A 26159-nucleotide genomic window follows, 5' to 3' on the forward strand; every position below is an offset into this window, starting at 1 on the left:
ATAAAGCAAAGAGAAAGGTGGCACCTTGAAGTAAAGGAAAACAAAAGATCTATTCTCAGCAGGTGCTGTCCAACCACTTCCTGGGATGTAGGTCTTCATTAGTGGTTGCTCCAGAATACAAACACCCTTGTAACTAATGTCATCTCCTTCTCTTAGCTTTCAGTGCTGAGCAGATGTCACATGGTCTGGAATATCCCTTTGGCCAATTTGGGCCAGCTGCCCTGGCTGTGTGCCCTCCCCAAGACCCTGCTCCTCCCCAGCCCACCGGCGAGGGGACAATGTTGGAGAGAGCCCTGAAGCTGTGGGAGCCGTGCTCAGCAGCAGCCAAACCACTGGTGAATTACCCTTCTGGCAGTGCCCAGCCCAGCCCTGCAGGGCTGCAGGGGGGAAATGAGCTCCAGCTCAGCCAGACCCAGCACAGCAAGGCTGGGCTGACATCTCCCACCCACCTGGGGCAATCCTCAGTCACCCACTGAAGAAGTGGGAAACTAAAATCGCTCATAGCAGCACCTTCCAGCAGATGTGGTTCGAAACTTTTGTGAAGGAGGGGCCTTGACTGTCAGCCAGACATGCACACACCCTGGGCATGTGCAGAATTACATTCCTATTAGAAACCAGGTGAAAAACAAAAGCCAGCAATTACCCAATTCTTTCTTCAGTGGGCAACTATTCACAGATATCTCATGGAATGAACTTAATGGAAGGAATTTTTGAGAACACATGGAGTCTGAAAAAATGCCATTTCTTTTCTACTCATTTTTTTCTGAAGCAAAACCAGAACTATGTGACCTCTGTGCATAATGACAACTCAATGACACAGCTCTCATTCTGAATGTGGAATATGAAATGCTCACCGTGAACTGCTCGAAAATAATCCTCAGGCCATGATTATTCATAGAAATTATTTGGTGAGTAATTTCAATTAAATAAATTCAAGGAATCAAGAAAAATAGGCTAAACTAATAGAATGCATTATTTATGATGAATAATTCATTTGGAGGAACTTTCTCCCACTATTGCAGAAAGCCAGCTCAAGGCATAGGGCACTGAAGTCTCACTTAAGCCCTGTTTTGAGGTCTTAATTGGGGGCTTTCATGATGAATCACTCTAGGCTGGCCCTCTGCCCAGGACTGAATTTCACCCCATGCTTCTGCTCCTCGCATATTTCTAGATATGTCATTAGCATAGTGAAATTTGTATTCTTTCAACTTCACTGCCATAAAAATAATGATACAGGGAGATTTCATTATGTTTCTTTTACTACTAAAAACTAAAGGGAAGAAACTTCTCACATCAGTTCACCAGACTTTCAACAGTGAATGTTCATCATACCCATGCATCAACTGCATTATGCAAATATGAGCCCCCTGTCCGCTGAAGTAAGGCAAGAAGGCACAGTAATTTAAACAAGATTCTCCAAATCACTAAAAACACTTTTGTGCACTTGTGCTTGCATGATGGGACATTTCCAGTTAAAAACATTCACAGTATGTAACACATAGATTATTACTCTGAGGAAATCTGAAAAATTGTACTTGTAAATGGTAGTGGTAGAAATTATTGTAGACACACATTTGAAGCACAATAAATAATAGATCTATTGTTGTTTTAAGGATGGGAAAATAATCCCCCACACTTCTTTTTTTGTTTTGGTTTTTTTTTTTGGTTTTTTGGGGTTTTTTTTGTTCTTGTTGCTCAGCAATGCCAGCACAGAATATCTATTATCAGGAAGATTCATCTCGTTGTTGCTATCAGAGAAAAAGACCCATTGACATGATGAAACAAAGCAGTTCCAAAAATATTTAAACCACTCAATAAAACCTAAGTGCAGGCTTTGAAGCTAAGCATTTGTTCAAAGATCTGATCCAAATCCCACTGAAATCAGTCGGAGTCCTTCCACTGACACCAAAGGGCTTTGGATCAGATATACTACTTTCCTGAATAGGATGAAGACATCCATAAATATTAATTCTCTCACAGTGCTTTTCTGGGTCCTATGATAAAAAGTGTGAGTGTAGTAGGGGAGTGGATATTTGTTTTTCTAGACAAGAAATGAAAAAAAAAAACTGGGCTAAATCTAAACTAATGATCAGTTCTTAATTGCACAGTGGTGAGTCTGTCAGTATCCCTAAAGCACAGGCTACCAGGAATGCTTTCTGAGAGAGAGCTTCTCTATCACATTTCCTGCTGAAACCAGTATTACTGCCATTATAACACACTAAATTTCTCTTCTTAAGACAGTCAGGATTAATGATACAAAAAATCAGAGACTGGTAGTTCTCTTGCTGCAGTTTGTACCACCAAGGTAGAATCACACTGTGCTATTATAAAACAAAATACCCCAGATATATTGAAACAAATCATGATGAAGTCTCCTTGCAAAATATAATCATGTCTCAGTTAGATAATGGGTCTCAAAAATGCATAACCTTGGCCAGGGTCAAAGTCCTTGCAGGAAGCAAAAACTGAGGGAAGAGTTAGAAAGCACACTGATTTTAAATCATAGTTAATTAAATTCTTCCATTTATACAATAGGTAGTCATGAAGTGCCAGTGAACAGTATTCTGAAGTAGGTCAGCTCTCCATATGTTTGCATGGTTGGGAGAAACGGAGCTAAAAAGCACATCTGGAAACCAAATTCCTTACAGCTGATGGCACAGGCAGTGAATGATTGCCAGCAAAAGGCAACTCCATAGACACCACCCAGTCTGGAGTGCCCCTCTGCCCTCAAACTGGTTCATCCAGCAGCTCTCCTTCCACTGAGCCTTCATCCTGAAGATCTCCCTCCTCTGCCTCTCTCAGCACGTGTGGCTCCAGCCAGCTGTTGCTGGGCAGCCCAAGGGGGCAGGGATGGGCACACAGAGGGCACAGTCTGCCAGCTCCTTCCTCCCTGCCTCTCATGCTCACCCTCCTTTGCCATACCCTGCTCATTCCTTGCCAAAAGGCAGTGGAAGTCAGAGACTCCTCTTTCATCCTGTCCTTTACAGCACTCCCCAGTGCTGCTGGATGAGAAGATAAAACCGTAGATTACAAGTAACAATTATTTTGCATACTGTTCACTGCTAAATCTGGAAACTGTTTATTTCCTAAAGAATTCCTTTTATGTGAGGCTCAAAAATCCACTTTACAGTATAGGAAAGACCCTAAAAAATGTACATAGTTATGGAAGTAGAATATCTCCAGCTAGAAGGAGACAGACATATACACAGAGAAAGCAAGAATACAAGTTACTAGTTGGAGAACAGTGGTGATTATCTCAGAACACTAAAAGCCTAAATGGAGTAGGCATCTCATACGTAGTTCATGATTACAGGATAACGAACAGATGACATCAGTAAATACTCAAATTTACAAATTCACATTGTTTTACTGCATCAGCCATCATGAAGTGTTCACAGAAATCAATATTGGCTTCTACTTATACTATATGAAAAAACACTTCTTTACTTCCTTAGCAGCATCCAGACTACCTTAATAGATTCTAATGATCAGTAAAACTTATATCCTGCCCTCCATCCAATTCACAGAGTTTTTGCTTTGTTTTTTGCTGTACTCAGTTCCTTATTCAGTAAGACTTGGTGGATATGTTTGTTCCTTCATTTATATACAGAGAAGCAAAGCCAGAAAAACTGATAGGTAAAGATGTGTAAGTAGTGTTTAGCATCCACCTGCAGATACGACGGGAAGAAAGAAAATTATCTCCACATTTTTCCAGAGTTTTTCTGCTCCTTGATATTTACTCTCCCAGAAGGACAGCAGCATGATGTGCACTAGGCAGGAAGGGTAATGATCTGTGCCAAATTTTATGTGCTTATGCTTCATGCTGTGGTCTGACTTTTTTTCCCCTGCCAGCAGACAGATTAAGTGGTGGCTTTGGGACTGTGCAGGACTCAAGAGCTGTGCTGGTGTATGGACCAGCACAGGACTAAAAGACTATTTGAAGTGGGTTAAGGCTGGCACCAGGCAAGTATTCAGTTCATACTTGCTCTGCAGCAGTCTGGGAGTGTCCCCATGGGAAACAGGTAGGGAATAATTAAGGGCTCTTAAGCCAGCAGACAAGGATATTACAAGGATAAACATTTCAAACTGAAGACAGTTAGATGCAGAGTTGTAGAGAAAGACTAATTTTTTTCCTGTGGGGGATGAAACCTATTGGAACAATTTACTGAACACAATGGTAGATTTTCACCACAGGCAATTGCTAAAATATGCCTGGCTATGTTATTAGATTTCATTTTATTTCTTTTTCCTATGAAGTATTATCTAGTTTGACCAGGAATTAATTCCAATTTAGTTGATGGCTTGGGTTATGCAAGATCCAAAAGCCACAATGGTTCTATTAAGCCTCATAATCTATGAATCTATACTGAGTCTTCATAACTTTGCACAAATAGGAGCATGAGGGAACACAGTTAAATATTTGGGACCTCCAAAATGCTTACAAATCAGGCATAACTTTGAGTTTCCCCAAGCCCTCATGGGTTGCTGTACCAACCTGCCTCCTGGCCTTCCATTCCTGGAGGCTCCCAGATAGTCACAAACTGGAAATTTTCCTGCATTCAACATATAAAAATAAAAAGGCAGTAAAACAGGTGGAGAAAGAAGCTGTTCTTTTATACTCTGTTTTTAATTGAAGGGATTATAAAACACTTCAGGCATACTGAGAAATCAGGACTTTGTTCCTAAATAAAAAGCTGAAGCTATTATTATTTTTTTTAATCCTTGTTCCTCCTCCTACAACCATGGTTATTATATGCATGCATTTGCAGTGTAATAGAATCAGTATCATCTCTGTGTCTTATTACTGTTGCAATCCCCTAACATGCTGTTCCTTCCATCCCACATGAATCTGGTAATTACTGCTGAGGCATGCCATGCGTACGCTTTCCCTTCCAAGGCAGCATCAGCAGTGCCACAAACACATTTCCTACATATTGGTAAACACAAGCAAGTGGGACAGTGCATGCTGTCTCGTAAGCCAATTCCAGGACATGGTCCTTGCTCACCAGAAAGCTGCACCTGTCTGAAACTCATGGACATAAAACTAATGTGTGCTATGAGACAGGGGGAAATGCACTGGACTTACTTTTGCCTTCGTTTTTGCTGTGTTGGAGCGAGCCCTGTGAGAACTGGCAGTGCTGTGCTGGGCTGCTCAGGTGAGATGTGATGAAGAGAGATTACAGGAGCTTCTGTGTGCCTCTGTGTGGTGCCAGTGTGGGCCAAGTGTGTGTCAATATGCTCCCTTCTGAAAATAATAAAACAAAAAAATTAACCTGCATCTCCTTTTACCTTCTCTTTTTAGGCTCATGCCCCCAGACTGTATTAGAGCTGAAAACAGGATTTGCTACAGCCTGTAACTAGTCAAATTCTTCTCCCCAAATACCATATCCTCATGTTTAGAGCAGAAAACAAGCAAAAAATCTCACAGAATAATAATCTGGCTGCTGGTGTATTAGTGTTGTAGAACAGCAGATCTGCCACACACATCTTTCCTGATCTTAGCAATTTTTGCTCATGAATTCAGCTGGATAAAGAGAAACAGAATGGAGCAGATCTGAGTACATTTCAGAATCCCAATCTTGTTTAAATTCACACAGCACCACACCAAAAGCATGCTCCAATATGGAATGCTCCTGTTCTTGTCACAACCTCTCCAAATTTTAGATAGGGAAGCTGCAACTGCTTCAATCCCAAATGCAAACTCCAGCACTATTCCCGTCCAGGAGCGCTGCAAAGGCATCTGTGCTGGCTGCTGCAGGATGTTACCTTTTCCAGTCTCAAGAAGAGAGATAAGAATAGACAGTAGATTTCTGCTGCTCCTAAAATGTGGGCACTGATACATAATGGCTAAAGAATACCACGAGCTGACAGTACCACTTTTGCCAATTCCACAACTCTTTTGGCAGCAAACCTTTACATTCTAGAGACTAAGTGCGTATGGTACCATACAAGAATCTGGCAATAATATATCCTGCCCTGCTAGCACTTTAAAAATTCCCTGTCGAGTGCCTTTTTGTCCCCGGCCCCCAGTGTGAACCCAAAGTTTTACCTTTAGATAGAGATCAAAAGCAGCCATCCTTTCCCATCACAAAGATCTGTGCCCAGGGCATGGAGCTTAAGCAAAGTCACAATAACCCAGATCCAACACCTTGTTCTTTTTAAAGGCGGCCAAACGCTACACCACAGCATTTCAATGGGGCAGTGGGACTAATCCAGCCAGTGGGAATGCTGGTGTTAGGTGTGCTTAAATCTGGCTGCTCAGTACTCGGGGAGCACACCACAGGGTGGAGGGATTCCGGCTTGGGACTGCCACTGCCTGACAGCCCGGTTTGGTGGAGGGTGTTGAACTTCCCTAAACGTGTAGAACACCAGCGTGCTGGGCAGAGCTCGGCTCGGCAGTTTGGGAGGGGGCTGCTCCAGCTGGAGCGGGGGTATCGATGCTGATGCCAGATCCGGGATTTGCAGCACCGCTGCTCCGAGAGCCTGCCTGTGCATGATGTGTGTGATGTGTGATGTGTGATGTGTGATGTGTGATGTGTGATGTGTGATGTGTGATGTGTGATGTGTGATGTGTGATGTGTGATGTGTGATGTGTGATGCGTGCGTCTGTGTGGCGTGTGCGGAGGATGTGTGCGGGCTGCGCGTGTCTCCGTGCGGTGTGCGTGTGTGTGCGGGGCGTGCGCGCTTGCCGGCTGGCTTTTGCCGAAGAAGCCGCTTGACTTGCTCTCTATTTTGAGGGCACGTATTCAGGGACTCGGGGCCAAAAATTCTCCGGACCCAGGTAAATCCGCTTTTTACCTTATTCCCCTTCCCGGCTCCGCGTGCCCGCGCTGTCCTGCAGGTGCTGTCAGAGCGCTCCCGCGAAAAGCAGCCGAGCCAGGAGCGGAGCCGGCTGCGAGAGCCACGAAGGGAGGGGGGGGACGGGGACGGGGACTGGGACAGGGGGGCTGGGAAAAACGTGTCCCCCCCGCCCCCGGCTGACGTCAGCGCGGCTCCGCGCGGGGCACCCGGCAAAAGCGCCGCGCCGCGCCGCGCCCCGCGCACAGCCCCGCGCTCAGCCCCGCGCCCCGCAGCGCCGCCGCTCCGGCCCCCGCCGCTCCGGCCCCCGCCCGGCCCAACTTCCCGCACAGCCGCGGCCGGGACGGGCCCGGCCGGGACGGGACGGGACGGCGGCGCGCCGCTGGGCTCCTCCTGAGGCTTGAGCGGGCGATGCCGCTCGCCGCCGGGCGCCTGGCTCCCGGGGCGCGGCGGCTCTCGGCGGCGGCCACTGCCCCCAGTGCCCCCTCGGGCGGCCCGAGAGCAGGTACGAGCGCGGGGTGGGGCGCGGGGAGCGCGGCCCGGGAGCGCCGCTGCAGCGGGGAGGGTTTGCTGTCAGCCCTGGTGTCTCCCGGTTTAAGATGCTAGCAGGCACCGGGAGCCGGGCGCGCCGTGGCCCCGGGACCGGCAGCGGGGACGGGATCGCGCTGCCGGCCACCGCCGGGGCGGAGGCGGCGGCCGCGACGGGCGGGGATCGGGCGGAGAGCCCGGCGCTGGGCACCCGGGGCTCGGGGAGCTCCCCGACGGGGCTTCCCCCTCAGCAGCTCTGCAGGCGCTTTCCGAGAGGAAAAGAAGGGAGGAGGAGGGGGGGATTCCAGAGGAGTTTGGAAGTCGCTGCCTTGCAGCTCCCCTTCCCCTCCAGCCTTCCGACCTGTTCTCGCTCTCCCCCTGCAGCCTCTGATCCCGGCCGTGTTCACTGGGGATTTCTTCTCTCTCTCCTTACCTGTCTCAAAAGGTTTGACTGTAGGTACCAAAGCGGGGATCGACGGCGCATAAAGATGCTGAAGGGTGTTTGGTTGCTCAGTTTGTTAACAGTGGCTGGGATCTCGTGGACAGAGAGTCGCAAACCTGCCAAAGACATTTGCAGCAAGAGCCGCTGCCCTTGCGAGGAGAAAGAGAACGTGCTGAACATTAATTGTGAAAACAAGGGATTTACAACCGTCAGCCTCCTCCTGCCGCCCCCGTCCAAGATCTACCAGCTGTTTCTCAATGGGAACGCACTGACGCGCCTCTTCCCCAATGAGTTCGTCAACTATTCCAACGCCGTGACCCTGCACCTGGGCAACAACGACATGCAGGAGATCCGCACAGGGGCCTTCAGCGGCCTCCGCACCCTCAAGAGGCTGCACCTCAACAACAATAAGCTGGAAGTGCTAAAGGAAGACACATTCCTGGGCTTGGAGAGTCTGGAGTACCTGCAGGCTGATTACAATTACATCAGTGCCATTGAAGCCGGGGCATTCAGCAAGCTGAACAAGCTCAAGGTGCTGATCCTCAATGACAACCTCCTGCTGTCCCTGCCCAGCAATGTCTTCCGCTTTGTGCTCCTCACTCACCTGGACCTGCGTGGGAACCGGTTGAAGATGATGCCTTTTGCTGGTGTGCTGGAGCACATTGGAGGCATCATGGAAATCCAGCTGGAGGAAAACCCTTGGAACTGCACCTGCGACTTGCTGCCACTCAAGGCCTGGCTAGACACCATCACTGTGTTTGTGGGTGAGATAGTCTGTGAAACCCCCTTCAGGCTTCACGGGAAAGACGTGACCCAGCTCACCAGGCAAGATCTCTGCCCTAGGAAAAGCTCCAGTGATTCAAACCAGAGGGAAAAACACCCTGTCCTCTCAGACCCACACATCTCGAGGCTATCGCCCACAGCCAACTCTGCCATCAATCCCACCAGGGCCCCAAAAGCCAGCCGGCCACCCAAAACTAGGAACCGTCCCACCCCCCGTGTCTCTGTGTCAAAAGACAGACAAATATTTGGACCTATCATGGTTTACCAGACAAAGTCTCCTGTGCCCATCACCTGCCCAGCTGGCTGCATCTGTACGTCCCAGAGCTCAGACAATGGCCTAAATGTTAACTGCCAAGAGAAAAAGATAAGTAACATCTCTGATCTCCACCCCAGGCCAACCAGTCCAAAGAAACTTTACCTTACCAGTAACTATCTGCAAGTCATTTATAGAACCGATCTCACAGAGTACAGCTCTCTGGATTTGCTGCATCTAGGAAATAACAGAATTGCAGTGATACAAGAAGGTGCCTTTACAAACCTCACAAGTTTACGCAGACTTTATCTTAATGGCAACTACCTTGAGGTTCTGTACCGATCCATGTTTGAAGGGCTGCACAGCCTGCAATATCTCTACCTAGAGTATAATGTCATTAAGGAGATCCTGCCACGCACATTTGATGCTCTGAGTAATCTTCATCTGTTGTTTCTCAACAACAACCTGCTCAGATCCTTGCCAGATAAAGTCTTTGGAGGCACTTCCCTCACCAGGCTCAACCTCAGAAACAACCATTTCTCACACCTGCCTGTGAGAGGAGTCTTGGACCAGCTCTCAGCTCTGATTCAGATAGACCTCCAAGAGAACCCTTGGGACTGCACATGTGACATCCTGGGGCTGAGGAACTGGATAGAGAAAGTCACTGACCAGAACAACCAGCAGTCAAATCCCCCTGTAGTTATCAATGAAGTCATATGTGAGTCTCCCACCAAGCACTCTGGGGAGCATCTGAAATTTCTGAGCAAAGAAGCCATCTGCCCAGAAAACCCCAACTTGTCAGATTCTTCTGTCCTGTCCATGAACCAGAACACTGATACCCCTCATCTCGGTGTGTCACCCAGCTCTTACCCAGAATTACACACTGAAGTTCCTCTGTCTGTCCTAATTTTAGGCTTGCTGGTTGTGTTTATTTTGTCTGTTTGTTTTGGGGCAGGTCTGTTTGTCTTTGTCCTTAAGCGCCGGAAGGGGGTGCAGAGCATGCCCAGCAGCGCCAACAACGTCGATATAAGTTCATTTCAGCTCCAGTATGGGTCTTACAACACTGAGAGCCACGATAAAACCGAAGGACATGTTTATAACTACATTCCCCCTCCTGTTGGACAGATGTGCCAAAACCCAATCTACATGCAAAAAGAAGGGGATCCTGTTGCCTATTACAGGAATCTCCATGAGTTTAGCTATAGCAGTCTTGACCACAAAAAAGAAGACCCCACCAGTCTTGCATTTACCATCAGTGCAGCTGAATTATTGGAAAAGCAGTCCTCACCAAGGGAACCAGAGCTGCTGTATCAAAATATTGCAGAAAGGGTCAAAGAACTCCCCACCGGAGGATTAGTTCATTATAACTTTTGTACCTTACCCAAAAGGCAGTTTGCCCCTTCCTATGAATCCAGACGCCAAAACCAGGACAGGATAAATAAAACTGTTTTATATGGAACTCCCAGGAAATATTTTGCAGAACAGTCTAAACCTGAGCATCCTTTACTCCAAGGAAAGCTACAAACAGAACCAGACTACCTCGAAGTTCTGGAAAAACAAACTGCAATCAGTCAGCTGTGAGGGGGGAGGTGGGAGACAAAGGAAATTTTTTAAATGAGCTCAGCATCACATTTCTTTGAGTTTGAACTCAGTACTGATGTCATCTGTCACGTTCCCAATATTTCCACTTTTTTAAACCGGAGAAGGAGTGAGAGAGAAAAGGAACCTTTGCAGCATAGCAGGGATGTGGTGTGGCTTTTACAACGTTCCCTTTAAGTTATTTCTATATCTCTCTCCTTTTGACCCTTCTCTAGGAACTGTCATTGCAAATGTATCTTTCTGTAATAGTTCTTGCATAGTTCTTTTTTGATTTTGAAGGAAATGAAGAAGGGGGTCTTTGGGGTTTCTGCTGATTTTTTTTCTTTTCATTTCAAAATGGAAACTTAATGTATTATGTAGAAGATCTCCAAAGATCTTTTTTCCTGGACTATGACTTTCTTTTGTAAATAATAATATACAGTACTGCTGTTTCAATTACCGACTATAGCCACTGGGCGTCACTTTTTTGTGTTAAAGTGCCTTTGCACTTAAAGTACATTATTACTTAATTGTTGCTCTTAGCTTTGATAAATTGAACCTATTTTAATGTGTTGTATTTTTGAAATTAAAAAAAAAAATTGTAAAATAGATCTATATGTCAGCTGCATTAAATCAGAAGGTTTGATTTATAGGAAAGCTGCCCTTCTCTAAATGGCTCTAGTTCTAGAACCTTACAAACTTAAATGTAAATTATTGGGGTATTTTTTCCCTCTAGGTTTGTTTAGAGTGACTCACTGAAATCAACTGAAAGGATTCAGCAATGGACTAGAGGTTATCAAATGCCTCAGCTGGGAATAACAGCTCATTAATAAAAGATGTTTAACACAATGTCATAGTGAACTGAACAATTAATGTCCTCCTTAATACGTTGCATTGCAGCTCTAACACAGTAATGTTCAATGGCTTAAGATTATTTTCATACTTAACAGAACATTACTCATTTTCTGCATTGGATTAGGTATTTTTATACATTTTGTGACAGAGTTTATATTTGTAACTTTTTGAACTGAAATTAACATGTCCTCTTCCTGCCACGTACATTTTTTTTTTCATAAGCAGGGACACCAGCAGGGGTCATCCCACACCTCATTAAATTTATTAACATACAGGCAAATGAATCAATGCCAAAGGTAAAATTTGAACCCAAGACTCTGGAGTTTTCCAAATCAAGGTAGCTGAAATCAGTATGTGCATCCCATTTGGTAGGCTGAAATATGTCTATGTGCTTTTTGTCTCTAAAGCAGAAGTAATACTGCAACAATTCCAATCTGTTAGAGAAAACTACCACTAAGTTCACTGTCTTAAATTTTATAAAATGTTTTAAGTTAACTAAATCTCATTCTCAACACTGGTTTTCTGAAGCCCATCAGTGAATAAATGCAGTGAGTCTTCTTTCCCATTAACTCAGGCCTGTTTTGCTTCAAGCTTTATGTTATCACCTTCAATTTACTTTTCCTTCATGGAGAATATTGAAACCATTTTTATTACAAGTATACAGTCAAACTTTATTAAGCCTTATTAGCTTCTAAATAATTTTTAGATGCAAACATTATTGTGAAATTTAAACAAACAGCCCTTATTTACAACAAAAACAGTTTTGTTTTGTCTGTTCTAAATCCTTATGCAACTGGGATGGTGATCTGCATATAAAGTAGGCCAGGCTTTTCAATTCCTTATTAAAGCAATTGATGGGGTCTGAAAGAAGCACACTGTTTCCTTTTCATAAATAGGTTACTGCACATAATAATCCTTTATTATCATGCAGAGATTGAAGTGGCCTCTGCTGACTGATTTTAAGAGCTCTACTATAGTTAATAATACAGTATCTACAACTTGGAGAAAATTTCAGCAATAGCATTTAAGCTATAAATAACTACAATCAATGTTGTTCTAATCAGGACTTTGCCAAAAGGAAGTTGCTTTATATTTAAGAGCTAAAGAGGCTTTGCATGTGTATTGCCAGATATCTGAGTCACTTAGTAAAACGCCTGCTAATGATTTATGTGACATCTGAGTACATTAATATGCTAACATGTCAATTCTTTATGTTTAGAATCCATAGCATCTATGGCTGTTCATTAGATCAGGTTTAAAATTGAAGTGCTACAATGAACTACTGAAGAATCAGTCTTCAAAATGGTCTCACATCAAGGAGAGGTGAAATGATATCACTTTAGTTGAACTTGGAACATTTGACTGGAATTGCATCCATCTTTGAGCAAGGTACTTGCTTGAGAGCTTCCAGTACTGATTGTCTTTTTATGGCTCCTTCCCCTGGGTAATTAAAAGCATTTATTACTGAAACACCGAGAAAAGTATAAGTATTATTTTAAAGTAAAGTTATTAACTCTTTCCAGGTATGAACGTAGTATTGCCTGCAGATAAAGTACAATGTTATTTCTGACAGCAGCTAGGATATTATTATTTATTATTCTCCAGTGAAGCAGAACCAATTACAAAGGGTTTTTTTCCTCAGACAAAAAGCTAATTTTTCCAACAGAAATGTTTTCAGTATTCTAGTGTTTGCAAACAACAGAGATAGGGAATTGATTCTTTTAGTAATGTTATATTGTTTGGTTTTAGTGCTTCAGTCTCAGTACTTTGATGTTTGCTTTGGTAGAACAGCCATACTTAACAGAGGTTGTTGTTACTTTACATTTCCTTAGGTTTCCTAGTGGAATTTATTTAATGACTAGATTTTATTTTGCATCACCAGTACCAGCTTAAAAATTATTCTTGCTGTAGATCTTTTAGGTTTTTTTTTATACCCTTCAGCTGACATCTATTAAGCAATTCTTTTCATTGAGTGCCTAGGTGAAAGAGAAGATTTTTTTCAGTTTCACTTAAAGAGATTTGTTTAACAGGGAAAGTGTGTCGGCAGCTGCTGTATAGAAGTTCTCCATATTTCTTCAGCTGTGCTGCCCTGGTAGCTGGTGCTTGTTAGGGGAGAGCTGCTTGCCTGAGTCGTGGCTTGATAATGAGTCTGAAAAAAAAAATTCACAGTTTGAAAAGTTGAACTATGAAAATTATGTAACCAGGTTAGCAAAGTTGTTTTTATTCCCTCAGGAGAATGGGGTGCAAATAGTTTTCTTTCTTCAGGAGCTTTCTTTTGTGAAAGTGAACTTAATGACCTTTACAGAAACAGTAACAGTGCAGACTGAAGCACTGTTGAAACTATGAACTAGTGAAAATGAGGAGCGCTACACTACCAAAGCATGAATACTTTTTTTATTTTATTTTTTGAGACCTTTCTGAGTAAGTATTAGATAAAGTTTATCAACATACTTTCCTTTTTCTCCCCAGTGACAGAAAAAAATTCACTTTTTGGAAAAAGTGTTCTTTGTGCCCTCCAAGCCTGCTGCAGAGCCACTCCACATGCCCAGTGGTGCTCCTCCTTTCTGCAGTCTCTGTCTTCCATCAGATTTTACCTTTTTGGAATAGCATATTCCAGCATTTGCTCAGCTCCTACCTCACCTCTATTATCTGCTTCCAAAGCCCTCATTGTGCCCCAATCTTTCCACTTGCATCTGTCCCTATAGGCTCCCCATTCCTTCCCTAGCAAGCTCTGAAGGACCCATTTCAGCTCTGAAGGGAGCAGATGTCCCTGCTCCAGCGATTGCTCAGTCCTCACCTCCTTCCTGACGTGGCTGAGTAGCCCTGTGTCAAACGAGACACCTGATCCCAGTGGTTTTCCTGGGAGCTGTGCTGGAGAAGTCTGCATAGCTGTTCCCTCTTCCCCTCACTGCTCATAGAAGAGAAGCCTAAAATCACAGTTTCAGCTTCCCTGCAGGGTTCCCCATGTGCCAGCCTGGGGCAGGTGGCATAACTTTGTGTCTATGCAAGCAGCACTTCTGAGCAAGAACAAATGGATAAGCTTGCTGAAACCAGTGACATCACATCACTCTTTCCTGTAATTTTGGTGAGTTATCTGTAGCATGAGTTAATCTTGCCAAAATTAGCTACTAAAATTTTACACTCAAACTGGTTGTGTAGCATCTCTAGAGTAAATAGCAAAAATACCAGGCCATTCAGAGGTAATTTATTCTTGCTCACAATACAAGGCATGAATTGGGCTACAAATATGCCTGCTTTCTTCCAGGATGTGTGGAGAGGATAGATAATGAGTGCTGATAACAACTAATCCCCAAATAGCTGCTGTCAGCCCAGCCTGACCATTTCCCAGCACACCCACATGCAGCATCCATGCTCTGCTGAGTATCTGCCAGTGTCAACTCCAAGACATTTTTTTTTCTGTCCATGAGAGAAGCATTCTCTGTGGAGTTTAAATCCTACTCTGGTCAAATGCACTTTTTATTACAGCATCCTGTGCTATACAGTAGGGCTTAGTTCGGTTTTCGTTTTCTTCCCACCAACACTTGAGTTTGTAAAAAAAAAAAAAAGTCACACTTTTTAAAAGTTTGAACCTGTAATTAGTAGTGCCAAGATAAGGATATCAACAAGTTAAATTGCCTAAAAAAGTCCTATAGAATAGTGAGCTTGTATAGGAATACAATAATTTTAAACTGCTCATGAGTGAAATGAGATACTGGAAATGTTAATGAAACTTCTTAGGCTCTTACAGGCTAATCAGTGATACAGTTTGCGATTTTTCATATTACTGTTTTTGCAGACAAAAAATGCCATCTAACAGAGAAGAAGAAGAAAAAAACCTATTTCCCAAAGACCTTCTCCAACTGTAGAACTTCAAAATAACATAAATTAACTTATGCAGATGATGTGACACTTCTTGTGTATTTCCCATCACTTTTTCAGAACGTTCCATAGGAGAAGTACAAAAGTTATTCTTTTCTAAGAGGATCATTAAGTCTGTTTGGATTATTGATCTCATAGCTTTTCTGGGCACAAGGCCAATCATTTTGACTAAGGTTTTTAATCCTAGCTAATGAGGGAGGTGGATTAAGGAGAAGGTTTTTGTTGTTTTTTTGTTCTTGAAGGGTTAGTTGGATCTTTTGAACCAGTAGATTGACATGTTTATGAATACAGATGAATAGATGGTTTTGAATGAAAGAAATGTTGGAGTGGCAGTTGGAGATGCAGTTGTTCTCAAGACCAAATAGGCTCAAGAGTATGAGTGAAGTTTGAAAAACAGGACGTCATAATAGTGGCTTTCTTCCTGAGATCATAAACACAGAGGACACCCCTCTGAATACAGCAGCAGATTTTGTTATATGCTGTTAACCATTTGGAGGAGTGAAATTAGAGGCCATTATCCTTAAGGATATCCTTAAGGATAGACTGAAGTGTTCAGGATTTGTTCTCATCCCTGGCTGTTACCCTGTGTGCACACACCTATATTACCACTGCTTATGCACTCAGTTTGAGAAAGTAAACAAGGTGAAGTCTGGAGGAGCAGGGTTATTTGCAGTATTTCTGAGTGGTTCTTATTTCCATCCATAAAAATGAAATGAATTAACCATTGGTACATTTCATGCCATAGACTTTTAATTTCTTAGGTCCTTTGTACAGACTAACTTCACAGCGAACTGTCCTGGTCAGTGTATGTAGCTACTTTCAAAATGAGCAACACAAAATATTGCAGGTGATCTTAAGAAGGAAGCAGTCAAGGTAACGTAACCTTTTTGAAGTATAACAAATTACATCAGCATTACAAAATTATGCAATATCGGGACTCTTTGTGGTGACAGAGCAAGTGTAGATTTTTGTCTTGAAAACACAGGTTCTTTGTGTCTTCTCTTCTTGCCCTGCTAGTGCATTGCTCTCCAGAGCCAGAATTGTTAATTGCCAGTTATCTTCTGAGAAGGAGGCAGAACAGCCTTTTTAAAAATGCACTCTGCAGTGGAAAAAGCACAGCTAATGTATATAGACCTGTTGCAGTTATCTCCTCTTGAGATAAGACATATTTCCATACAAAAGCCTGGAAAAAAATCCCCTTGAGATTGTTGATAATGTGACAGAGTCTATTTTAAAACATCTTGATTTTAGTTCTGAAAGTCTCTCATCTGAGAGGCAAAGGAGTTGGAGTTAAGGCATTTTCTTCCCATGCTATAAAGTTTTGTCCTTTTCCCCAGGGATTTGTTACAGATTTGATGCATGCCAGCATCTTAGCCAGACAGCTGAAATGAACACAAATTTTTTTGAGAACTGTGAAAATATAGTGACTACATGTATTTTCTTCTAATCACAGAAGAACATACAACATGATGTGGAAGCAAAGCTGAAAAAGAGGCATTTGAAGTTTCCAGGGCACAGTCAAATCTGAGGAATTCAGATGTACGTGCAGAGTACCTTTATTAGTTATACACCTGAGTGCCTTCTGTGAGATTGCCTGGATTGGCACAAGTGGCAGGAATCTCACTAAATAAGAATAATCCCATTGAACAGCTGTGAGTGGCAGTGGGGAGACAAAAATGCTTATGTCCTCTTACCATCACTTAAAATGCCATTTGGGAGTTTTCCAGACTCAACGCTCATTCGCAGAAATCTGAAGTTAGCATGCTCCAAGTTTATACTTAAATATCAGATTTTCAATAATATTTGAGTGCTGCGACATTTTGGCTGCCACATCTCTTACTTCTGGGTGAGATTTGGCTTGGAACCTTTGGTTTATTCTATCTCTTCTAAATTTTAATTCCTGATTATTCCTGACTGGGATCTTGCTATGGAGGGCAAATGGAATATGCTCAGCTAAATCTTTGGTTTTTTTCTTTATATTATTTCACAAGTAGCCAAGTTCCTCAAGTATCAGGCAGCTGAGACTTGAACAAGTCAGAAGTTTCAGAAACTCAGTGATCCACTCAAGTGAGCAAAGCTTTACCAAAGCTTTACTGCTCCCACATCTGCTGTTCTGCTAAACTGCCCATTTTATTCAGATGACTTACAACTTGAAACACATACACATTAATAAATATCTGTGTAAAACCTTATAATATTCAGCTTACTTATAGTAGAAAAAAGAGAGGGAGTTAGAGGTTGGGAAAAGCCTTTCAAATTTCTGGGTTTTTTTCTGAAGGTTTCAGAGGGATTTATTATGATTACTAAGGAATCAAAAGGAATTCTAACAGTGTAGGGTAGGGTTTTTTGTGTTTTTGTGCAAGATAGTGGAGGTGGGGGAAGGAGGGGGAAAAAACATAGATTATAGTTGTCTTAACTGTCAAGGTTAAAAGGAGACTGCAGAAAACTAAGGAATTCAGAGTTCATGACTCAAAGAGTTTACAAAAATGCCTATTTTTCTGCAGAACATCTAAAGAGAAGTGGTACACAGGCTGCTTTCTAAAGGCTGAGGGAACTGGGCAGGCTTCCTTGGAGAGCTGAGAAATCCCAGCCTTAGAGCAGATTTACTGTAATTCAGATATAAGCATGGCTCATGTAAAGAGATAATGGAAGTGGGGAAAATGCTTCATGCTACATTCACACCTTAATTAGTGGTATAGTTTGTAGCCTGTATTTTCTGTAACCATATTTACCATCAAATCCAACTCATAAGCTACTTACCAGAACTGAGTAGATAATTCTTATATTTATTGATGTGGCCTTCTTTTCCATAATGCAATGTTTACAAAACTGTTTGGTGGCTTAAGTTTGCCATGGCTTCTTTTCTGTTCTCCAGATAATGCATAGGCTAATTCTTAGCGGTAGAGTCCATAGTGCACACCTAAAATTGAATTACCAAGGACTTCGTTTATATTATCTTTATTTTCTTTTTTGTTTTGTTTTGCTTATATAGTGAAGCAGTGGGCCTAGTTAAAAGCTCATTTGCTGGGAATTGAAAAATAATATTCTCTTTTTAGTTCTGCCAGTGACCTTGCACAAGGCATACCTGCGTCCCCATGCTTTAATTTCTGCATCATTAAATAAGGAGGATTATACTTTCTGCCTTAGTCTGGTGAGATTTACTGATGAGAAATGTTAAGTATAATTGTTTTTTCAAAGCTTTTATAGCTTCATCCAAATGCAGCAACAGTGTACTGCTTTTTTCCCCTGGCATATGTTTTTCTGATCTAAGGATGTGGTGTCGACATGTCAGATTTAGTTTTGTTTTCTGTCTTTGCAGTTAAAAACAGACCATGAAGATTACCTTGTACAGGGAAAAGATACTGTCTCCTTGTAAAAGGATATGAGAAATATGGAATAAAATGGGGAGGCAAAAGCTACAGTTTGTTTTTAAACCTTAGAAAATGGATAGTACCCCATCTCCTCAGTTTTCCCTCTCTGGCTGAGTTGAATCACCTTGTCGCTTTCTGCCCTATAGAATCCATTCAAAAAAAGTTTGCAGCATATCAGTCATTGTTTTATTCACCTTTTTCTGCATGAAGTCAGTTGGGCTGTTGCTGACAGTGTTTATGCTGGCCAGTGAGCCAAGAGAGGCTCTGAGTGGCAGACAGCTGCTGAAATAAGAGCCTGGCACTCTGGGGAGAGAAAGAAATTAATGCAACTTTTCTTGTCAGCCTCTTCCCTTCCACTTTTTTCTTTTTACTCTACGGTTACCATAACAATTCTCTTGTCCATTGAAGGCAGATTGTAGACATATTTTTCCATATACAGCCCAACTGCATACTGTAAAATCCAACTATGTGTTGGAAAGCCCACCATTTTCCACTCTCTTCCGTGACATGCTTAGAAATCTGATGCTTCCATGCAAGGGAGCTGTTTTCTGAATGTAGGGCTACAAGAATCTGTGGTACCATATCCATTCAACACATCAGAGACATAACTTCACCCCCACTTTTAAATTTGCTTTTGATTACCCTACTAAAATTCATTCACTGGCTAGGCCTTTTGTTCTGATTTATGTTTGAATGTTATTCCTATCTAAATTTTGAGAGTGCTAAGACTGATGCTCTCATTTTCTTGCTGATTCACAAAATGGGACGTGAACAATTATTCCTGGTTTCTAGACTGCAAGTGACAGGGGGTTTTTTGGCTGGATGGGGTAAGTGCTCTGATCCCAAGAACAATTTCATACTTCTAGATAATCAACAATTGTTTAGAGGCTATTTATATAGAACAAAAGTATAAGTATCAAACATGGTACACCTAAATTATTTCTGGCTGTGCAATGTAAACCATCTGTTCTGCTCCAGCAGAAGTACATCTAAAGCAGCAGTTTAAAATAATTCTTAAAAAGATTTATTACTCTTAAATTCTGGGGCAAATTCGAATCAAGGAAAGTAAATATTCAGTTATCCTTTTAACATTTCCATCTTTAGGATTCTAGGAGATAATTTTTTCACTCTTAAGAAAACAGAGTTTATTATTTAAGGAAGGATCTCCAGATCCTCACCTGCTGTAAACAATGTTTACTTCCATAAACATCACAGAACTGGTTTACAGTAGCTGAAGATGCAGCTGCTTTGTTTTGCAAACCCCTTAAGTTAAGCAGACAGCATTTATACCAATAATGGATTAGTGCTTTCAGTGCAGTATGTAGTTCACTTTCATTCCACCGTTGTAGACCCAATACAATTTGCCACTGCCTTGGAATTTTTAGTCACATTTGAAAAGAAAGAGATCTTTGAAAGTTCACCACCTAGTTCATTTTGGGATGCAAATGAATAATTTCTGTACTAAAACTCTTTGACTGATACATTTATACACTTGGTGCTTCACAAACCTTTTTAATTTTCAATCTTAAGAATTAGTAATACAACACAGCGAGGCAGACAGGCATATTTTGTGTTCTCCTTTTGGGACTCCTCACTTATTCCTAAAGATCAAAGCTTTTTAGCAGCTCTTGCATCCCTATTCTGCCATCCTCAAGAGTTTGGATGTGAGTCCATAGTCAATTGTAACTGCACTGTAATGATAAATGTCCTTTCAAAGGAAACTGGCAGTAGAGTCCTGAGAGATGCACAAAGTCACTTCTAGAAAGTCACGTTTTCCCAAGGATGGTCACAGCTGTTTCTTTTTCTTTGTGAGCAATACATTGACTTAATCTAAAATACATTACCTTATTATCATGCAAATATTTATTCCACATTAGAATCAGACTGGCTTTCTTCACAATAGATAAGCTTCCTGTGTTATTGCAGATAATGAAAATCCAATTTCTGAAAATGTTCTCTTATTGTTTCTTTTTTTTCCTCTGCTTTTTATTAGTGAAGAACTTGCAATTATTTGCTGTTATTCAGATGTTCCAGAGGAAAAATTGAAGTCATATTTCCCACACATTAGGATTCTGATAATTGAAATTCACTGCTTTCTCTTCTTTCTATTGCCTTTAAATAAAGGAATGTACTAGGGAAAAAGACTCAGCTCAGTCTGGAATGATACAAGTGCAAGTCAGGAATAGCTGAAAACAGTTTTGATCAGCCTTTGAAATCCTTGATTAAGCAATTTTGCTAACACTGAAAGAAATTCACTGGAACCTTTTGATTTATTGCACAATAGCAGAAAGCTGTTTTTCTTCTTCTTCAGGCTCTTACCCTACCAATGGATATTTGTTCTGTAAGTAGCACTGACATGAAAAGCCTGAAGTTGTCCACTTTTCTCCCTTTGACCAAAGTTCTCTTGGTAAACAGAATACCATGAGGAAAGTCTAAGCTTAGCTTTGTGAAAAAGCCACACTGAAAGCTGTCAAAGCTTTGAGGGAAATTAGCAAAACTTTGCAAGCCTTGCCAGCATCTTTCCAAAACACTTTCCATTATATGAGATTCCAAATTAATGATACCCTTAACAGTTTCTTCCATATTAATAAAATATGAGCATGGAAATAACAATGGCATGTCCCCTTCCACTGAAGGAACTCCACTTAGCAACATGGATTGTGATGTTGATTGCAATGCCAGTTCTCTGATCTGTTGAATTTTGCTTATTAATTGAATTAATTAAACAGATAAATTGAATTTTGCTGCCTCTGGGCTGAGTAGTCAGGCTGAGTAACTGCTAGGCTGCTTCTGCAAAGGGGAAGGAAGGGACAGAAGAGGAGCTGTGAGGATACAGAAGGAACAGAGGACAGACACAGAAGCACAGCCTTGAAGCAGTGTTGAGGCCACAAAAAAATGAGTGCTCTGCCCTCCTGAAAGTGTTCCCTCACACTCACACATAGAGACAGGTTCCTCCAGCATAACATTCCATCTCACATTCCACAGTCATGTTCTGGTGGGCTTCAGCACAACCAAACCAGAAGTGGGCACCCAGCCTGTCTGCACTCTTTCAGGCTTGGCTAATATGGTGAGAAATCTAATGGTCTGGTAAAAATCCCATCCTAAGGGCTTAGGAATTGGGTCTGGAGAGCTCTGTGCTTCTGCTGACTGGAAAAGTGGGAACACAGTCAGCTTCCCTTGAGAGAGTCCTGGGAGCCTGCCCTGACACTCTTCATCTCATTGCACTCAATAAGATGTCACCTATCATTAAAGAAAAGATAAGTAAGATGCCTCAACAAGGTCACAGAGGAAGATAAATATTAAAATGGTTATATAAGAGGAAGTATTTGGTGTTGGAGGTCAAAGAGGACTCCAAAGGTGGAGCTGCTGGAATAGGGATTGGCATCCCTGAGTACAGCCCTTGTATGTACGTGCTGCTGCCCTGTCTGTGACACCAGCACTGCTGCTGCCAGGAAAGCACAGAGCAGAAGTCTCCTACAGATTCCAAAGGTTGGTTTCCTTACATCCTTACTCATCCTGAATTGAAGTTCTGAATTTACAGAGGTGGTGAAGATCTACTGGATGAACAAACGTTACTCTGAATGTTACTCCTTGTGCAAGCAAACACGTTCCTAATACCATGTTATTAGCTAAGTATTGCTTCCCATGGCATGGAAAACATGTGGGACAATTACTTTAAATAATTTAGCTCTACTCTGTTAATATCCTAGCACATGGTACTGTATTCCAGTACATTTTGCCTACTTTATAATGGGAGGTAGGTGTGAGTTTGGGGGGTTTAATAAAAGCCTGCCATTTCTAGACTGAGATAAATAGGAAACTTTTCCAAATATATACAGGACCATCCTGAAAAGGAGAAAGGGAGATGAGACTCTCCTGATCTTAAAAGTGAAAGAACAAATAAACCCTATCTTCCTTATTAACTGACCCTGACTCCAAGTGCTTTTTGATAGTACAGATGGCAGAAAAAGCACTGGACTCTCTCTGCCCTGAGAAAAAAGTGGGTCACATAGCACCACCATCAATTTTTAAACAAAGTTACTCCCTTGGACTGAGTGATTGTTCTTAAAAATTGTGCATTGCTCTACCCTTTTAATGCAGAGGAATTATTATCACTTTACCAGACTCTGCAGTACTGTGCTCTCTAGTTCAGTGCAGGAAGAGATTTAAATTCCTGTGACAAAAGGAGAGGGTCCTTTGAGAGGAGGACATCAATGTAAGCTTTGATGCCTCCACAAATGATTCTCTATAATGTTGCTTTTTTTGCTTCTTGATTTTATCATTCATGTGGGATTCATGTCATTTAACAGTAGCTACCTAAGCATGAGGCATCTTTCCTAGTTTAATCATCAGTGTACTTTTTATAGTTAGCAGAAGAAATCAGTCCCACCATGAGTTGATTCATCCCACCCACTTCAGCAAATTGCCATTGTCTGCACACTGTGTATGCCTTTGTGAGTTAGACTAGTCCCCAGTGTAAAATTTTAGCTAAAAGTCCTACTGAACAGGAAATGGATGAAAACTCCAAAGCAGGTGGTTTTTTTGAGTTACATCCATATGGATATTCTAGTTTCTTGTAGAAACACATGAATTTCCTGCGCTTTAATGCCAAAGAGAAACTCTTATCACTAGAAAAAAAAAAACAATCAAGATAAATAAAAAAAATCTGATTTTTTTTTTTTTATGGCAGAGCATATTTTTAGTGGCATGCAGCCCCCCACACCTCCTTCCTTTATGTCTACTGCCACAAATTTGTAGTGTTTCCTTAGCTTTAAATCTCCTCCACCCACCTCTAAACTTGAAGATACTCAGCTCATATAATGCTGTACCAAATTTTCTGTCTATGCCCAGATTCTGCCTTTGAAAACTATAATTTTAGCAAGATTTAGCTAATCCTGGGATCCCACATGGATTCCTATGATACAGGTCCTCATATCCTTTTTTACTTCCTTACAGGCAGCTGGGCTTTTTCAGACGTATCTTGAGATTTGTAGTTAGAGTTAAAACAGAGGTGCCCTGGCCACAAATGAGATTTTGTAGCAGACAAATTGTCAGTGGCACCACACATCACACCAGCAGAAAAATCACATCCTCTGCAGCTATGAAAGGCCACATTTGGATATATTTACAGAGAGAAAGATCCAGCAGTCTTTAGAGTAGCAAAGATGCTGGTGCATCTCATGTATTCGATTTAAGAGACGTACAGGAAAGGGAAAGTCATTTGGAAGATGCCAAAAAGTTCCTTCCGTGAGAGAACTCAGAGTGGTTTTGTTCTGAAGAGTGAGCAAGCAAGAAATTCCACCAAGTGCTGAGTCTCTGTGTCGATCATGCCGAGGCAGCACCAGCCATGTACAGTTGTGAGCATCCAGCAAAGTATTTGAAATTATTCTGCTTAGCCAACCATGCCTTTATGATGTGCTGTTTATCATTACAGTTGCTGCTTAAAGAGTGACCTCACTTTGCTCTTACTCACCGAGACGAATCACTCCATCTTTTCTACATGTCCTTTAAATGCCTGGGAGCAAAAGGTGGCATTTTCAAAAAGCTGACTGGTTTAAGTGTTGAACCGCACCATAAATTATCTCCTTAACATCTGATCATAAAAGAAATACATGTATTTTTTAAGCATTTAATGCTCATTTCTTTTTAAAGCTCTGAGCAGCTCTAGAAGGTGTCTAAATGGTCACTTTAGAAGCACAGACATGAAGGGCTGTTGTTACCTAGGTAAGTCATGTGAGTTTACGAATGCTGGCTATTTATCTCCCTTGTCGGTATTTTGATATCAATCCTATTTGTCCAGACAAGCAGTGCCTCAGTCAGTTAAGGAACACTCTGTTCCAGGAGGAAAGACCCTCCTCCTGATCCCCTGGGGCCTCTATCCCTGCTCCTAAAATGAACCCCCAAGTCTGAGTAGCAGACTCAGTAGTAGCCAAATTTCAAGCTGCTCACATTAGGAAAAGGTACCTCTGCAGCCATCCCACCTTCTGCAGTAGAACTTCTCCTCATGCCTGTTGCAGAAGTAAAGATAAATGATCAATTTGCTGGAGATGTCTTGACCCCCTCCCCATGCAGACTTTCCTCCATCCATCCCTTGTGATCAGTGCTGACAAAATGTGTAATACAGTGCATAAAACAAAGGCTTTCCTGGGTGGGCTTTTTAACACCTTAATCACAGAATCAACACCATTACTCTTAACTTAGAAAGCAATTGATATATTTTCTATAGCAAGCAAATAATCATTCTTTTTCATTACTTGCTCTCTGCAGTAATAAACATGAATATTTTACTCTTCTGTTTTGTGCTAAGCAGACAGACAATGCAGCCTGAATTCTTGCTTTAGGTGAGCCCTTCTTGTCTGCTGCTTCATACACATCCACACTTCTCTCCTTCATAAAATAAACAAACCAACAATAACTACCTCTCTTCTTCATTTACGTTGGCTCCACTAACAGAACACTTTCAGATATGAACTGATCAAAGGGGGCAATTCATCCATGCAATAATTGCATAATTGTGAGCTTATCCAGAAGAACTGTAAGGAAGATAAGGTTTTCCCCATGGGAAAGTTATACGCAAGTAGAATGTAAATGTGGCAAATGCACAGCAATGCATGTCATTCTCTTCCTTCCATAACAAGCATCAAAACTTGAGAAACCAAGTAACTTAAAACAGTTCTTTGGCATTCATACAAATGAATCATATTAATTACAGAATTTTTTCTTTCTTTGTTAAAAGGGGATAAAACTCTTGATTAGATTCTAACAGCTAATATTTAGAGTTCTCAGAGTCCCAGGTAGAAAGAGCTATTGAAGGTTAAAATATGTGTTGTTATTGTTGCTCACTGCTATTTGATAAGCCTTCACTTTCCATTCTGAGGCATGCTAAGTATGAAGGAAAAGTCAGGCCGTAGGAACAACTCTTCTAAAAAGCAGACCATTGTCTGTTTTTTTGGTTTTTTTCTTTCTTACCTCAAAAGGATGAAATGCATGCACCAAAGTTAGTATAAGTCAGTTGCACCCTTTTGTTGCAATCCTGTATAACTAAAGCCCATGTAAATTCAGTAGAAGCAGGAATAAAGACTTTATTTGAACAGCAGTGGTTTATTATAGGAAGCATTCATATAACTGAAAATCCTCACAGCAACTAAACAATTTGTAAGGAAACACTGAGTTTGTTGCTGAAAAGAGAATTTTAACCATGCAGCTTCTTCCAAGCAACTAGTTTGTGGTCTTGAATAATTTTCATCTGAAATTGAAGCCATAAATATCCCATTTTATGCCATGGCTAATCAAGAATCTGCCTTTTGATGTTTATGGCACCAACTTAATATCTTCAGTTTGTATTCCTGAAAAATAGACAAACTATGGCACTGACTTTATTGTGGCAAAATAGGTATATGATGTTTTGTATTTAGCAAGTCTGTTCAGTTATTTCCCATTCACTTAGTCTTCTTTTAAAGTTATTACACTTCTCACAAGATTTCAATTAGACTAGAAGGTTAAAAAACTACTGCTGAGCCAATACAACAAAAGTTGTATTAAACAAAATAAGTAAAACAACATCCACAGGCCCCTGAGGTCATTATCTCTGATCTCTAAGCAATTATTTCTATTTTTTAATATTACTGACATAATGAAGATGTTTGAAGACAGAGAAAAAATTTATCCTGCT

General features: G+C 41.6%; 2 protein-coding genes across 20 annotated transcripts in view; one reads left to right on the plus strand and one right to left on the minus strand.

The window, feature by feature from the left end:
- Window positions 1-26159, minus strand: part of LOC147650531 (uncharacterized) — a 125339-nt gene that overhangs the window by 48858 nt on the left and 50322 nt on the right. For 8 of the 19 annotated variants that reach the window (XR_015276216.1, XR_015276215.1, XR_015276214.1 and 5 more), the window contains exons 1-3: window positions 6799-6900; window positions 5087-5245; window positions 4496-4553 (exon numbers count right to left, since the gene is read on the minus strand). The exons of 2 other annotated variants lie outside the window; for them this stretch is intronic. Coding sequence is in view for 1 of the 17 variants with exons in the window: in XM_086850239.1 (XP_086706365.1) it covers window positions 7760-7810 (51 nt within the window). In the remaining 16 variants the exon portion in view is untranslated. Of the gene's footprint in view, window positions 1-4495; window positions 4554-5086; window positions 5246-6798; window positions 6901-7759; window positions 7826-26159 lie in introns of those variants that run through there. 9 more of the 19 variants (XR_015276208.1, XR_015276207.1, XR_015276205.1 and 6 more) reach the window with 3 other exon arrangements.
- SLITRK2 (SLIT and NTRK like family member 2) lies at window positions 7814-11231 on the plus strand. The gene has a single exon (XM_023926904.2). The coding sequence runs from the start codon at window positions 7815-7817 to the stop codon at window positions 10383-10385; it is 2571 nt and encodes an 856-aa protein (XP_023782672.1). The 5' UTR covers window position 7814; the 3' UTR covers window positions 10386-11231.

This window comes from Cyanistes caeruleus, chromosome 14 (assembly GCF_971803275.1).
Source record: "Cyanistes caeruleus chromosome 14, bCyaCae1.hap1.1, whole genome shotgun sequence".
NCBI lineage: Eukaryota > Metazoa > Chordata > Aves > Passeriformes > Paridae > Cyanistes > Cyanistes caeruleus.

Excerpts from the sequence above, each read along its gene's own strand:
- SLITRK2 (XM_023926904.2), top strand. The coding sequence starts at position 7,815 with ATGCTGAAGGGTGTTTGGTTGCTCAGTTTGTTAACAGTGGCTGGGATC.